A 16726-nucleotide genomic window follows, 5' to 3' on the forward strand; every position below is an offset into this window, starting at 1 on the left:
CGTGCAGCCTACGGAAAGGCCGGTAGGTCACGCATTGGTCTTTGGAGCCATATGGTTAGCACCGACAGCCGGGTCCTCTACAGCTACAAAAGGGCAGTAAGAGACCAGGCACCACGTTCCACCCACGGCTGCCGGGAAGCCAGAAGCTGCTCCGAACACATGTAGCTTTGCCTCATAAGCACAGGCATGAAATCCGGAGTTGGGAACCCTACCCACCACCTCCACCAAACTTCTGAGTAGTCAGAACTACGCTGTGCCTGTCTTTGCAGAAGCTCCCAGACTGGTTTTTGGTTTTTTTTCTTTTCTTTTTTTTCTTTTAATCTGAAGATTACTGCAAGGAGAGGTGCCAGGCTAGGACATGAACGCCAAGGGGATGCTGCTTGCAGGCCTCTTTGGAAAACTAAATTCATGGTTTAGCCACTGCCTCCATCATGGGAAACCAGAGAGGGACTGGAAACAGCCCCAAGTGTCCAAAGAAGAAGACTCAGAGAGGATACCTAACGGGAACCACTGCCCACAAGGGTGAAGAACAGCACGTGGCCCAGCAGTGGGCACGCTCCCCGCCCGGCAATGGGTGAAAAGTTCCAATCTCGTGCCCATTGGCAGACACACCTCAGTGCTCCTGACCCACGGGCACAAGACACACGAAGACACCACCACATGGGATAAGGTAAAGCAAAAACATCAGATAGCACTGCCTCCCCAAACCTGGCATACTTATATTAAGAACGGGAGACTTGATTGCCGTACCAAATGAAAACACTCGGTCAGATTTCTGCATGCTTCTGCTGCTTTCTAAGATTTCTTAAACAGGAAAGGATAAGGGATGGTAAAGATCGTTCAATGAGGCCAGTTATTAGATCCCTAAGATACAGTGCTACAATAAAGTTAATAGAAGAAGTATGAAAACCACGAGAATACATCAAATAGTGGTGAAAGCAAACATTTCTTTGCCCCAGTACTGATGAGTACAATATTAGATAACAACTGTCCCCCTGTGCCCTGAATGAGGCAAGGTGGGAAGAAGCCCAAAGAACAGAAACGAAATATGAATTTGGGGCATTCCTGGTCAAAGTAGAAGGGCAGCCCCTTTCATACTCAATTAGACTAGTTGGAGACATTAGTCCATTCCTACCACAGAGGTGATGTCTAGACTCATTATACAGAAGTCAATTCTTTCAGCAAATTAGGAATCATAGTCTTGAATGCCAGTTTAATGATTACCTGTAAAGAAGAATCTCTTTAGTCTCGCATACAAATAATTATGCGCTTCAGAATCTTACATGCAAAAAAGGTCATTTGTATCTATAGTGATTAATGACTTTTGTTTTCTGGCCCCAAAACGCAAGGTCGGTAATGAACTAATTATATCTCAGCCCAAGAATGGGAAGTTCACAAGTATACTAATGATAACTAGGCTTTACAGATTTTATGGGATTTTCCCCAAAGCAGCCATTAAAACAGTGAATTACAGTAGTTACGGGTTATTTAAAAACATAAAGTTTATGAAACAGTAAAGCAGATTCTCATTTAAAAGGATCTATATGTTCCTCAGGGTAAAAATTAAATACCAAAATATCTAAACATCTACCCAACAAAGGCCAACATTCCCCAACTCATTATTAGCTTTATAAATGACAACAGTAATGCTGCATTCAGTTAAACAACAATATTTACTAAGCACCCACACCTCGAGGTACATCCTTCTTGTATCTCATGTATCTCATCATGGGCCTCCTTAAGAGTCTGCAGCTAAAGTAATTTTACTAACCAAAAATATCCTGACTTAATTCACTGAAAAAGTAGCAAAGGGAAAAAAAAAAAAAAAAAAGTAAAGATCCTACTCTTTCAGCAACAATGAGAATAATCAATTCCACAAAAAATCAGGGAAAAAAGTTACAAGCAAGCATTAAGGCAGATTTTACAGTATAAAGTCAAACATGCAGAAATATATGTCCCTGGGCTATAAAAAATGGGTACGCAAGGCCAAACAAATCTCCTAAAAAGCTGACAAGCATGGATTTCTGCCCCTCTGAGGATGCAGAATTTACCTGATTCCTGCATCTTTTATTAACAGCCCAGAGACAACCAAAAAATGGGCCATGCAATCTTGAACCCTGAATTTTTGCAGGAAAGTACCTGTGAATCCACATTCCACTGCCAAGGCTCGAAGTGGGCAGCCCAGCAAGATGTCAATAACCAGCCTGACCCAAGGAGCTGGGTCGGAAAAGCAGCAGTAAGAGGAAAGGCAGTGGCATTTAATGATCTGGGAGGAAGTGACATTGAGTGAAGGGCAAGGCAAGCCAAGGGCAGAAGCTTCTCTGGGAAAAAAAGCCTAAGAAGTTTCAAGACACAGCAAGAAGGAAGAGGAGAACATGAAAAACAAAACCACTTCACTCATCGCAGAATGCGGACTCCGTGTCCTAGAAAGTCCTATTTAGGCTCTTAAATATCATTATAATGTATCAAACACACATACACTCAATCCTCCATTGTGAACATGAAGAGGGAGACAACAGACAAGTCAAATTCACACCCACACACATGCTTTGCCCAAAGTTCACATCTTCTACAATTAAGAATGACTTCAGCAAGAGGCCACAATGGGTTACTTCTCTTCTTTCCTCGTGTATTTTAATGCTGAGGACGGGAGTAATTATATGAGGAAGAAAGGGAGCAGGGGTAAATGCCCAGGACCAGAAAAATCCACGGAATCCACAAAGGGCTTTGTAAATGCCCCCTCTCTGATAATCTGCCTTTTAACCTTTGGAATTCTCCCTGCCTCTTTTTTTTTTCTTTTTTTTAAGCACATAAAGAGCCACGGCCATGCTTCCCCCACTGAGCTCCTAGATTCATGTGGGTGGGATATGTAAACTGTACACGTACATCCTTTGGCGAGGCAGATGGGCGATGCTGAGCACAGACACTTGGACGCCGTGTAAAGCCCCCACCTTCCAGCTCTAGTTACTTGACCACTTCAGGCCTGTTGCTTCTACTGGATATAGAGGACGGCTTCAATAAATGCCCTTCCTTTCACGCTCAAGTCATCACGTATGTGAAGTCGGCCCTTCAGAGGCTAATAAACTCTGGACAACCTTAACACTTTATTTTCCACATAGTGCAGGTGGTGGGACAGGAGGGCTTTGTGGGGGAAAGAGGAGAATCCATCTCAACTTTTTGAAGGATGAGCACAATTTGAAGAGGGGCAGGGACTGCAGGTAAGAATCAGGTGATCTGGGGCGCCTGGCTGGCTCAGTCGGTTAAGCACCTGCCTTTGGCTCAGGTCATGATCCCAGCTCAATGGGCAGCTCGCTTCTCTCTCCGCCTCTGCCTGCTGCTCTACTTGTGCTCTCTCTGTATCTGTCAAGTGAATAAATAAAAACCTTAAAAAAAAAAATCAGGTGATCAGAGAAGGGTATATATGGACAGGAGGAAAAGGTTAAAGGAAGAGCAAAAAATTAGACAAGAGGGTTCTGACTGAAAACATCTGAAAAGGAGGGATATGAGTTTGTTAACTAGTGATAGGTCAATCGCAGAGTATTTTATCCTACTGAGCTGACTGGCAAACAGAAGAAAAACTGAAATGGGAAAAAGACTCCTCCTAGATTTTATGGAAATTGAGATATGTATATACTGTTAAAATTAATAAAGGGAGACCTCACGCAAACGGATTTGGGAGGCCAGCGGGGGAGCTCTTATACTCGACCCCTGGTGGTCAATTGCTGACCCAACAGGAAGAGATGAACCTCACACAGGGGTACTTTACTGCAGGAGTAGGAAAGGCTTACCTCCTCCCCCTGGCAACAGCACAGCCAATCAGAGACAGTCACAACTTAGCCAATGAAAAGCCACCATACTTCCAGCTCCCAGTTTACTCCAATGGGCTCTTTGTTTACAACAGCATACTTCCCCCCTCCTCCATAGAGGAGCTCTCCCTCTCCTTTGTTCCCTGGACTCTCCTGTGGTTTGGCCACAGTTTGCTTTGTCCCATACTGCAAGTCCCAAATAAACCCATTTTTGCTGGTAAAATAATGAGCAGTTTTATATTTAAGGCTAGCAATACATATGCATTCCATTCAAGATCCACATTCTTATTTAACGAAATGTTCATTTCAGCAGCTAAAGTAGGTGGAGCTTTTGAACATTTTTTAAAAGCTATCAAGAGTGAATTTCACATTGCATCGACAGTCACCTTTTTGAAGTTTCATACAAACTTCCAGCTGACATCTCTAAGAAATAGCACCGAGTTTATTCATCCTGCAAATATACTGCTATCTTACCCCTACTCCGGGGTTTCTTAATTGAGTTATATGCACCCCTAAAGAACTCAAAGATAGTTTTCTATAGGATCCACAAAACCTACGTGCATTTTTCTAGGAATAAATGACATAGTTTCATATGTCACCCCATTCACTTAATGGGGTGTCATAGTTTCACCCCATTAAGAAAGGTTGGTGAGTTATGAAATGTTAAGAACGTCTCTAAAAGAATGTATGTCCCAAGGAACTGCACCTCTTAGAACACCCTCTTCCACAGCACACCCACGTAGGTACGTATGTACACACATACACACACACACACACACACACACACACCACATTATTTAGGAGTAAGAGTCAACAAATGATTTACATATACATTTCTGCTACTAAATCAATTCTAAAAATTGTATAGTAAACAGTAAAAGAAACACTTTTCAAGACCAGCCTTCCTAGAGAGGCTAGTTATGACTTGGAAAGGGACGGGTTCAAACTGGCTGCATGTCATTTTCTCCACAGCCTGCCACCATTCTGAAATTCTCATAACTAGTCATTCCATTTAAAAATATACTGTGGCAGCGCCTGTGTGGCTCAGTCGGTTAAGCGTCAGACTCTTGATTTTCAGCTCAGGTCATGATCTCAGAGTCGTGAGATGGAGCCCTGCATCTGACTCCATACAGGGCAAGGCGTCTGCTTAAGATTCTCCCTCTCCCTCTGTCCCTCCCCCACCTCTCTCTCCCAGTCTCTAAATAAAAACAGTGACGATAATAATAATGAATAAATTTAAAAATACTGTGGAAGAATTAACACACTACAGTTTAGCTTCCACTTAGCACAGACTCCAAGAACAGAGATTCTAGAATAGGTACATTTTGGTTGGTAGTGCTGGACCCGTGGGCTAGAGTCTCAGCTAAGGACACAATACCATCAAGAGACAGCTTCTGGGGCTCCTGGGCGGCTCAGTGGGTTAAAGCCTCTGCCTTCAGCTCAGGTCATGATCCTAGGGTCCTGGGATGGAGCCCACATCGGGCTCTCTGCTCAGCAGGGAGCCTGCTTCCCTTCCTCTCTCTGCCTGCCTCTCTGCCTACTTGTGATCTCTGTTAAATAAATAAATAAATAATCTTAAAAAAAAAAAAAAAAAGAGAGAGAGAGAGAGAGACAGCTTCTCCAACTTCACCCGTTGACCTTGGACTCCACTGGTTCCGGACTACGGGGTCAAAAGATTCTTCCACAAGATGACATAGCAGGTTTACTTACTAAAAGCAAAACAACGAACTCCCAACAGTGGGTACTACTTTTTTTTAATGGTAACCTAACCACTGGTATCATCTGATAGATGCTGTCGAATTAATAGCTGCCAGACTCAAAACTACTATGTATATAGTTTTTCAAATCCAATCTTTCAAATGGTGGCACAGTAACAAACTGATAAATGTGCACTAATTAAAAAAATAAGCTATTGATCAAAGCCTCTGTATTATAAATACATTTACACTCTTTTAAAATGCAAACAGCAAGTTGTTTTGACATTGTCACAAGATAAATTCATGACACAGAGACGATTTATTTTGCATATTTCCCCTCAGTTTAATTTCATACAAGCCATGCACAGGAACTTTTGCATAAGGCATGACAAACAATCTACGAAAGAAGAGCTAGAGACTTTAGAACAGGAAGGTGCTGAACACTGGTGAAGGTCATTCTTATGAGTTGGAACAGTTTATTTTTCTCATACATCTCAACAATCTGTGAGCTCTGTAGAAAGGGGTTTAATTTATCATGCTTTTTAAAAAACTGCTTAATTTTCTTCATAATAATTGGATCTGCATATTTTGGGGGTATCATATTCCATGTGCAACACGCTCCTTAATTCACTTATAATAACATTTATGATAAATATCCTATGGATATATATACATCTACATAAAACTTTAAAACCTTGTATTAACTTCTATATATTTAGAACATTATCTTTGATAAATTATTGAAATCGCCAATAAAGAAAATCCTAGCATTTCTTGTTCCCTGTTATTTTGAATTCATACATGAGCTATAACTAATGAGAAATAGTCTGTTAAAAAAAATAAAACACGTTTTGCCATAAAACTTGGGTTTACTGCCTGACTAGCCATTTCCGATGCATTAAATGACAAGATACGGTCACATTAAGGCCTCAAACTGCAGGCAAAACTCCTAAAACCTCAAGAAAAGGTTTTATAGGACAGTTCAAAGTTCAAAGTATAAAACTGAACAATGACACCCAGACACCCACACTTATGAAAGGTTTACACAGAGCAGGCTGTGCAACGTTCACACAGAGCGAGATGATATCCTTCATATTTTTTGCACAAAATGATGAATGCTTAATCCTAAAATGCATGGGTCACAAAATGAAAAACACGACTATCATCTTCAAGGTGCTAGCAATCTCTGTATGTGGGTTTGGCTGTAAAAATATAATTGTTTTTAAAATTAAGAAAAGCTTCACATTAAAAAATTATTCTCAGAAACTGTTTTCCCCACCAACTCAGAGTGTAATTCATTTCATAAGGCAGAACATCCTTCCCTCCACAGTGACATTTAGTAGAAGAATCCATATAAATCACACAATTTCCCTGAGTTTTACGTGTTTTTTTTTTTTTTATTAAAATCTGGTTACACACATACTTATTTTCAGATTTCTTCCACAGGAATAAAATCTTACATATCCCCAATACAAAATACTACAGAGGGCAATAAAATTCTTCCAGTGTAAAGAAGTAAACTTCCGGGGCGCGTGGGTGGCTCAGTGGGTTGAAGCCTCTGCCTTCAGCTCAGGTCATGATCTCAGGGTCCTAGGATCGAGCCCCGCATCGGGCTCTCTGCTCCGCGGGGAGCCTGCTTCCTCCTCTCTCTCTGCCTGCCTCTCTGCCTGCCTCTCTGCCTGCCTCTCTGCCTAGTTGTGATTTCTCTCTGTCAAATAAATAAAATATTAAAAAAAAAAAAAAAAAAAGTAAACTTCCTAACTTGAGAAAGAAGTAGTAATACACTAAAAATTGGCATGTGAGACAGAATGATAATTATAGGAGCAAAAGAGAAAAACAATATATACCCTTATAGAGGGATATACCTTCATCATGGCAAACTGCACCATGTAAATAGCAAGAGGAACATATCCTACTGGACAGAGCAGAATAGCCTGCAAAAAATTTAATCTGATTACACAAATTTGGTTTTTCATCTTTTAGCCAACAGACCCAGGGAAAAAAAAGGTATCTCAACAGTGACCTCTAGTGGACAAGCCTTAAAATGACAGTCTTAAAATGAAAGTCTCAAAGACTGAAAACAAGTAGGAAAACATTTACAAAGCCTAACACTCCCAAACCACCATAAAAACCAGGTGCGAGCTTATGGGGCCAACTGAAAAGACTCACCAAACACTGGCTTAAAAGGCAGAGTAATCAAAGGCAAGCATTGGAGCAGGGGGGCAGACACACAGGAAAAGAGTCTTTGAAATCACTGTTATGTTCCAGTCTTTCAAAACACTGAGAGCAAGCAAGGCCCTGGGTAGGTCATCTCTGTCTGGCTCTGACTTATCCCAACTCATCACCCGCCAATCCATTAATCAACCTGTATTAACTGAGGGCCGAGGTGATGTCCAACATGCTCTTGGTACTTTCGGAGGTGTGGGATACAGAAGCGCTTCAGCCAGGGCTCCTGACCTCCAGGAAATTATAATGCAATTAATTGCATGAAGAAAACAGTAACTAATTGGGGATCTTAAATATATAAATCTAGCTTGAAGTAGAGTAACAGGCACAGACGCTGTCACAGCTCTAAGAACAAAAGAAGGGTTTATGGAGAAGTGACACTCGGCCCAGCCATCAGGGTCTCTGGGCGGAAGGAGCACCCGTGGGTCATCCTGACACGAGCTGTCCCCATCTATGGATGCTGAGACGTACCCGAGGGGTGCCGTCCCAGTACATCACTCTCACTATGAAAGGGTCTCCGTGACGAAGAACATGACATGGACATCAATTCCCAGGACACAGGGTGATGCTTTTTTAGACCACTCAGTCCAGCATGTGTGACATGAGCCTCTGAGTAGGAAACAGAAGTGTGTTGTGGCCGCATCTACTCAGGCCCCTATACCGGTTAATCCCAAGCAAGTAAGTCCAGTTTCTACAAAGATGGCTTCATCTCAGGCCAGCTGTTTCCTCCCATGACCTCCCTGCCGTCTGCTGCTCCCTTCTATCAATCATTACTGCTTTCTGTAGACATTTCCAGGGAAGCCACTAGGTGCTCAGTGAGAGGTGTTAAGGGAAAAGAAGGAATAAATGGTCCCCACTTTGAAGAAAGCTTAAGATCTGGAGAGAGTGAGTAAACAAAGCTGCAGGAGGACAAGGACAGGCTGCATTGGTCTTAAGGGTCTATGAACAATAGGAGTTCGGGGAAGAACAATTTCCCATTGGCCAGGGCAGCCAGGGAAGCTGGAGGACAGGCGGAGGGGGCGAGGTGGCGTGGATGGAAGGGAGGAGGCAAGGGAGCACAGGTGCAGAGGCAGGGCCGGCCATGAGGAGAGGGATTGACCAATCCGTCTGCAGCACTTGGGGAGGGGGTGCAGGAGGAGTGCGGGCAGATGGGGCAGGTTCTGCTGGTCAGGCAAACCGCAGGGCGAATGGTATTTCGGAGGGGACAGCCTGGTGGAAGAACCCCATCTTTACTCTGAAAACACTCCTCCTGGGCCAGAGAACACCTCTGCTAGCTTGCCAGCTAGCACCTGCCTGGTTGGAGCAAAAGGGAAGAAGGAAAAGGCTGCTCTGCCTTCCCTCTACATCCGGGAGATGCACGCGTCCATGCATCCAGGAAAGCTGTTCCAGGCTGAGCCATCCACCACCCAGCTCCCAAACAAGCCCATCCACACAGCCCCCATCCCCACCCCACCTCCGTTTAAATGTAAATAGTGCTGCTGTATTAACGATGAACCCCTAATTTAAGCAACTGGCTTGACAAACCGGAAATATTTTTTATTAACTCAAATATAGAAAGCTTTAAGGATCTCTGTTCACAGAATCTTGGGGGTATGGTGGGATCACCGGGCCACGTCCGGCGGCTTTGTGTGGCCTCCCCCGTACTACGGTGAGAGGACCTGTCCACATCCAAACCACCAGCAGGGAAAGGAAGCCCACTCGCTGCCCCCAGGACCTGGATGGCCCAGCAGATCCCAACTCTGTTGTCCCCAAATCAAGGTCCCAGTCTGAGCAGGCTAGCCATTCATTTCGTGAGCACACCAGCGGAAATGTCAAACAACAGCGTAATTGGCAGACTAAGAGAAAAACACAAGTACTTTCTGCAAGACAAAAGAAGGGCTAAGGGTTTAACTTCCGAGTGCCACTGGTTTTAACGCAGCATTGTCAGCCAGGCCCTATTAAAAACCAGAGAAAGTGAAAGACACTGATTACCATACAAAGTGACAGGAGGGTGTGCTCAGCCACTTGCATTTAATGCATATTTATATTTCCATCAAATGGACATATTTACTATAAATACTTGAAAAACCATAGCGAAGTCATTCATTTAAATGCCAGAAAAATAGTAAAAGATGCTAATTTGACCTTAGTGGAACAGATCGAGTGTCACTGACACGACTCACAATGGCTTGAAACAGAATTTACCAAGACGATTAATTAGAGTTTACTGGATTAGGTCAAGAATGTCTCAAATGGAAAAATAAAAAAGAAAAAAAAAAAAAAACAGGGAAGGAAGAAATTTGAAGTTTGAATCCATTCGCAGCCAACCTCTTTAGTAGGAGACGTAATTTAACTCCATTTTTGTGCCTCTCTAAATTCATCTTGTACTCTATGCCTGCAGAAAGAAACGGATCCTCTGAGCCCTGAGATTTCTATCCTTGTGGCCATGTAAAGAGAAATAAACGACTACTGAAAAAAGTGGAAGGTTTTGTTTTTTGTTTTGTATTTTAAAAAGAACAGATCAATTAATGATATAATAGGAATGGGGCATGTCTTGCTTCTTGTTTAAATGTACGCTTTTTTCGCTCTGCTAATGATGCAAATCTAACCACAGGAAGCTTGGCAATTAAATATTTGTACAAACTGTGCAACAGCTTTGGGGACTTCTCCCAAAATCTTGGGAAATTCGGGGATCACGCTGTCCCCCTTTCAGGACAAACTGCAAACTTAAAGGATCCTTTGCTGTGAAAACCAGGAAACCGGCAGCATATTACCCGTTACAAAAATGATGTCATGTGACGTGGCGCCCTCACTCAGCTTCTGTGGCCATCGTTACTCAAACATGAGGAGCATGCCACCCTGCCTTAGCCTTACCAATAGGTGCTATTTGCTAAAAATGAACTAAATCTGCCTGTTTTTGGCACACGAGGGGCCCTAACTGCCTTCTAATCAGTAGCTCTGTGACATAGCCTCGAGCTGTATATAATGCACATATATACATCAATTCACACGACGAATCCCTCAACGACGAATCCCTCAACGTGACATTCAGCTCCGTTTCATGGGACTCAGAAAGCACCCTAACAAATTCTTGCCACATGATTAGAAAATCACTCAAGTCTGCAGGAAATATGGCAAGCACAAAGAAGTGACAGTCAATTAGGAATGAGAAAGGAGAGTGGCTCCCTGTCATTAAAATCTTTAAAGTCACAGCTCTAAGGATAAAATGGCCCATTATCACTCATATGAGATATTTTCACAAAAACAACTATCTGTTCTCCTGTAGGTGAACCAAGCCATGACACCACGCAGGCCCCAGAGAATTCTTGGGAACCAGACTCAAAAATGTGAAAAATGCAGATACCAATTTACGTAACTTACACAATTTTATTGGTGGTAGGGGGGGATTTCCCCCCATCTATCAGAGAAAAGAGCATCAGTTAAATATTCTCCTTTTGGGGAGGAAGTACAGAGAAAGCCAAGAACTCTAATATTTTTAGTAAGTTTGGGTTTGTTTTTTTTTCCCCACAAAACACTCATCAATCGCCTGGCAGCTGAGGTCACTTACCAGCCCTGAAAGGAATCATTTCCTGAGAAGCAACGTCATGTTCTTCCTTCAGTTTACACACGTAAACTGAATTTTGAGGAAAGAATCCTCAAAACAGGGCAAAGTAAAAACAAAAACAAAACCAAAAACACAACAGAGCAAAAGTACATAATACAGGAGAAGATGCTTGTGTATCGCATTTGTCACCAAAAATGATTTTAGGTTTCCCCAAATAGCATCTGTCCTGAGCATTTTTAAAGGAAACAAAAGAATCAGCAGTATCACAATTATCACCTAGGAGTCAGACACTGTGTAACCAACGGTAAAGTTAACTCACTTGTTAGCTTGTTGTGGCTGAGGACCAGCTGTGTGATGTGGGATAAGGAGACTGCAAAAGAAAAAAAAAAAAAAAAAAAATCACAGTCAGTACATGTATCCAAATTAGTCCCACTCTCCTACGAGGTAAGGCGTTAAATGATTTCCCCAAGGTCAAGTATTAGCACTCACAAAAACAGAAGCAAGGTTTCATGCAACACTGTCTGTGAAATGTTACTCCAAATTAAGAAAAGTTATGCAATTAGCACAGCGAGTTAGGGCCAATGAGATTAATGTCACCGAATCAAACACAACAAGGGCCAGTCAGTTCTACGCCTGCCTGAGCCACCCATCTCCACGGCCCAGGGCGTGGAGAAGCAGGGAGCCTCGCCCGTTCCAAAGGGAACACCCTACGCGGACAGAAGGCTCCTGTCCAGTGAGCAGGGAGCACGTCCCCTCCCCTGCGCCGCCCAGAAACTCTTCTACATGCTCCCAGGGACGAAGAGGAAAAACTCTCCCTCAGATTACTTTGGTTGATGTTTCTTTCAAAGCACCGGCAGCTAGCTCACCGGTTCCAGACAATCTCAGGGAGGTTTAAACTGAACAAGATCAGACTTTCCGGAAATACGGTTTTTCCCACCATAAAGAAAGAGAGAAAAAAGTCCAAGAGAAAAGCGACCTGCCTTCTTCCATTTGGGGCTCTAAAACTTTGCAGGACGATCAGCATATGCTTTAAACACTATGTTTTAAATACACATTTTATCTAGTAAACACCTTTAGACATTTTTCCAATATTCTTTCTCTAAGAGCGTTGTCTTATTAATGCAGCAGACATTTTTCCCTGAGAAGAAGACAAAAAATTTTCGCAAGAAGGGCCTTCATGTTGGACCCCAGCACGCTGGAAAGAAAGTGTTATCACTCCTGATCACAGCTTCTGAATGTGTTTCTTTCCTTTTTTCTCCCCCAACCACCACAAAGTTATAGAAAACTCAAAATGCAGCAGAGACCTGTCTTCCTGCCCCGAACCTCTTGAGAGCGCGTGGCCGGCCTGATGCCCACGACGTCAGGGTATTCAGAGGACGGCCTCCTGCCACCCCAGCCAGGAACTTCCCGTCACAGGTCATCACCACCTCGTCCTCGGCCCTCACCCCAGTGTCCTGGACACCCCAATCGCTTCTCTCATGAAGTGACAACCGGTTCACAGTCCCGTTGCGTGCAGCTGCAGGTTCTCTCAGACTACCTCTTGCCTGTGTCTCTCTCTCGCTGCCTTCCACGAGCTTGGCCACTGTGAAGCCTGCCTGCAGGCCAAATTATTCCAGATGTGGACCTCCATGCAGATTCGTCAATTCCTTTGTTCCTGGGTAGACTGAGGTGAAGCCTCATTGGCAAGAAGGTCAAGGAAATGTGGGGTTCTCCTCGATGCGTCCTATCAGAGGGGCACAACCTCGATGACCATCCTCCCTTGATCGCTGACATCTGCCAGGCTTCTCCACCGAAGTGCTTTCTTTTCCCCTTTGTAATCAATGAGCACTTGGGGGGTGCCTGGGGGGCTCAGTGGGTTAAGCCTCTGCCTTCAGCTCAGGTCATGATCTCAAGGTCCTGGGATTGAGTCCCACATCTGGCGCTCTGCTCAGCGGGGAGGCTGCTTCCTCCTCTCTCTGCCTGCCTCTCTGCCTACTTGTGATCTCTGTGTGTCAAATAAATAAATAAATAATCTTTAAAAAAAAAATAAGCATTTGGAAAGAAGGGGGCTGAGGAAGGGAGGGTACTGCAAAACCCTATTAATACCCCATGTCGCATGCGGCTCATGACCCCCGACCAGGGCCAACTCCACCCTCACGGTACTGTTTGGCAATGTCCGGCAACGTTTTTGACTCTAATACCCACGGCCACTAAAAACCCCAACTTTCCTCAGGGGCTCCCGCTGTGTCTGTACGAGACAGCGTGGGTCCGAAGCTGAGGCATCCTAAGGAGAGAGGGCCTGGGATGCCCCCAAGGCACGAGGCGGCCCCCTCACTCCTCTGCAGGAATCTCCAGAACAAGAAACAGCCCAGTGCTTCTGGAAGGAGAGTCCGGCAGAGCAGAGTTTCGGCTCCGCAGGACCATCCAGTCCAAAATGTCAAGACTGTTGCTGTTGAGAAACTGCAGTTTCTTTCTTTCTGTCTGCATGGCCTGCGGTGTCCTACGGTGGTCAGTGCATTACGTCTCCTTATCACTCATGCTGGGGTTCCAACTGCCCGACGGGCCGGAGGGAGCCCCGCCCGAGCTGGCTGCGAGCCTTCTGACCGGCCCCCCTGCTCCCTGGGCACTTCTCCGCTTCCTGGCACTGGATACTCAGGCTCATTTTGTCCTTTTTCTGCCACAGCCCTGAAACCACCATTTCTCTAATGAGCTCTGGTTCCTTTTTGTGGAAACTGGTATTTATAAGACAAAATCTGGCCACCAGATGTGCTCACTGCTACTTGGGGCTCGGTGTTCTCAGCTCCTCTCAGTGGACAGAGCTTGAGCACACGCTCGCACACACACACTGATTATACTGATTTCATTATATTACCGAAAACCCTGAGTTCACAACAGTATCTCCAACTCTAATACAACATCACCCCGCTCACTCCAGTTTCTTCCCTCTCTGTATTCGTGATTCCCTTCTCCAACAGAGAGAACTCCAGGTTCCGTCACCTCTGCCCCCCTTACTGTGTATCAATAATCCTAATACAAACCGCATGAAGGAGTCCTCCTACAGCCAGACCGACACCTCTCTATGCTTGTTCGCAGGGGCCCCTGGAAGGTGGGTACGGATTCTTGGTCAAGATCAAGAGGAAGGCTGACCAACGACGTGTGATCTCAGCTTAAAGTCGAAGACACCCAGGAAGCCGCCAGGGCCAGCGTGTTTACACTGTTTAGGGATGTGGAGATCGAAGGCTGTCACCTGGCTATGGGTCCGTGATCAGTGGGGCATGCAAGCCACTGCTGGACGTGTCTGCCCAGGCTATCCCGAAACTCAGACTCCTCACACAGGTCTTGATGGTTCCTCGTGTGGAGAGCCAACATGTCCAGAGCAATAAAGAAATGACTCTGAGGAACAGCCTCACTGAGCTTCTGAGGCCCCCTGAGGCTCACCCCAGCTTCCTTATGCCTGCTAAGCCAGATCCTGTGCCTTTAATTACCCCGTGAGTAGGCTCTGTGGAAGCGGAGTCCTTTCAACTCTCCAACTTCAGAATCGATGCAGTAACCGATCTCCCCCACACTCCTCCCTCCTGCGGGACCCCTTCATGCTCTGCTCAGACTCCCCTGCTCACCTGCCTGTCCACAACAACACCCTCCTTGCCCTGCTTGGGCTCGAACCTCGCAGGCCAGGCTTCCCGCCCTGCACAGATGCTCAACTCACCCCACTCGGGTCCTCATCCCCCCATTCTAGGCCACCAGTGCTCTCAATCCTGACCACCCGTCTCTTTCTGTCCCACTCACTGGCCTTGGGACTGAACCATTAGGGAAGGGAAGCACAAGTCAATGGGGAAAGAGAAAAGAATTTTTGTGGTTTTCAAAAGTCAAAATGGGGGGGGGGGGGCGCCTGGGTGGCTCAGTGGGTTAAAGCCTCTGCCTTCGGCTCGGGTCATGATCCCAGAGTCCTGGGATCGAGCTCTGCATTGGGCTCTCTGCTCTGCGGGGAGCCTGCTTCCTCCTCTCTCTGCCAGCTTGTGATCTCTGTCTGTCAAATAAATACATAAAATCTTAAAAAAAAAAAAAAAGTCAAAATGGCCTCTTCTCACAGGACATTTAAAATTTTAAACACTGCAGAAGATCTTGCATGTTTTTATTTTAAGAATTAAGATTCCTTGTCCACCAATTAAGTGTTTCTCTCTCTCTGAAGTACACAGTCTGAGATGGGGGAAAAAATATCTCAAAGAGCTACCCTCCTACCACAGCAGATGAAAAAGATTCACAGATGCACTGGTTAAGATTACAGTCACCATCACGTGAGAAGAAGCCACAAGTTAACTGGGGTGCACACATGGGGATTTGTCTCTCACTTACACACAGGTGATCCAGAGATTCCTGGTATCTTACTGCTCAACCATCTCCAATATGTGGCTCCCACCTCATGCCACAGGATGGCTGCCTGAGCTTTGCCATCGTGTCTGCATTCCCCTCAGAAAAAAGAACACTTCCTCCTTTGGGATACTTCCAAGAAACTGCATGTGATACTTCCACTTGCAATCAATTAATCACCATCTTACAATCCAGTGAGGCCTAGCTGCAAGGGAGGCAAGGAAACGGAATCTATATTCCAGGCGACCAAGGGCCAGCTAAAAAGGAGGATTTTACTACCAACACGGATGGGACAAGCTGAAAGTGGCAGACAACTAGGAGCCTCATACACTAGCACAGCACTCCCTCTGAGTGTCAGATAAATCAGTCCTGATCACAAAAGATAATGAAGAAGCCTCCCATCTCTGTCTTAAGTTTTCCTAAAATACCACAACTAACTCATTAGAAGCAAAAATTTTTTGTTCTTTCTCCCAGCTACCATTCACAATGGAAGACTTAATTAGGGAAAAGCTGCTTCTTTTCCACCACTTCCACGTGTCCCTTCTCCAAGCATCTGGCAGGAGAGAAAGTGACCAAGTTTCAAAGTTCTTTTTCTGTGTTAATAAAGGGAAATGCAGTTGTTGCCTCCCCCGGTAAGACCACGAGAATGCATTTTCCTTCCTCACTATTGTTACGGAGCTACATGTTAAAGTAGGTGAGAGGGAGAAAAAAATTGGAGCAGTAAAGAAAAAGTTAATAAAAGATCTCTGAGAAAATATTTAGGGCAACAAAGGATTCTGGGCTGGGTCTGCGGGGAGGGCAGTTACGTTGGACAGAATCAAAATCACAAAGTCAATCACAAAGCCTGGTACACGGGAAGACTGAGTTGGGACAAATGTATTTATACAACACGCCACTCCCCTCCACTTGGCAATGGTGAGTTCATTGTGAGTCTTGTATGGAAACCATGCTGTTAAAAAAAGAAGGGAGAAAGTGTCTACCAAAATAGAATGGATTATTTGAAAGCACAGAAGCTGCCATGGTCAAACATGTTGGGAAAATGGAAACAGGCTGTACCCGCTGACCTGCCTCGCGGACCTGAATCGCACACTGGGAGACCATCCACC

The 16726-nt window shown here is 44.8% G+C and overlaps 1 protein-coding gene across 1 annotated transcript in view; it reads right to left on the reverse strand.

Moving 5' to 3' along the window:
- Positions 1-16726, reverse strand: part of RSU1 (Ras suppressor protein 1) — a 188844-nt gene that overhangs the window by 143509 nt on the left and 28609 nt on the right. Inside the window, exon 3 of the mRNA XM_046013460.1 lies at positions 11593-11643. Within this exon, the coding sequence (XP_045869416.1) occupies positions 11593-11643 (51 nt within the window). The remainder of the gene's footprint in view (positions 1-11592; positions 11644-16726) is intronic.

The sequence above is a fragment of the Meles meles genome, chromosome 7, assembly GCF_922984935.1.
Source record: "Meles meles chromosome 7, mMelMel3.1 paternal haplotype, whole genome shotgun sequence".
Lineage (NCBI taxonomy): Eukaryota > Metazoa > Chordata > Mammalia > Carnivora > Mustelidae > Meles > Meles meles.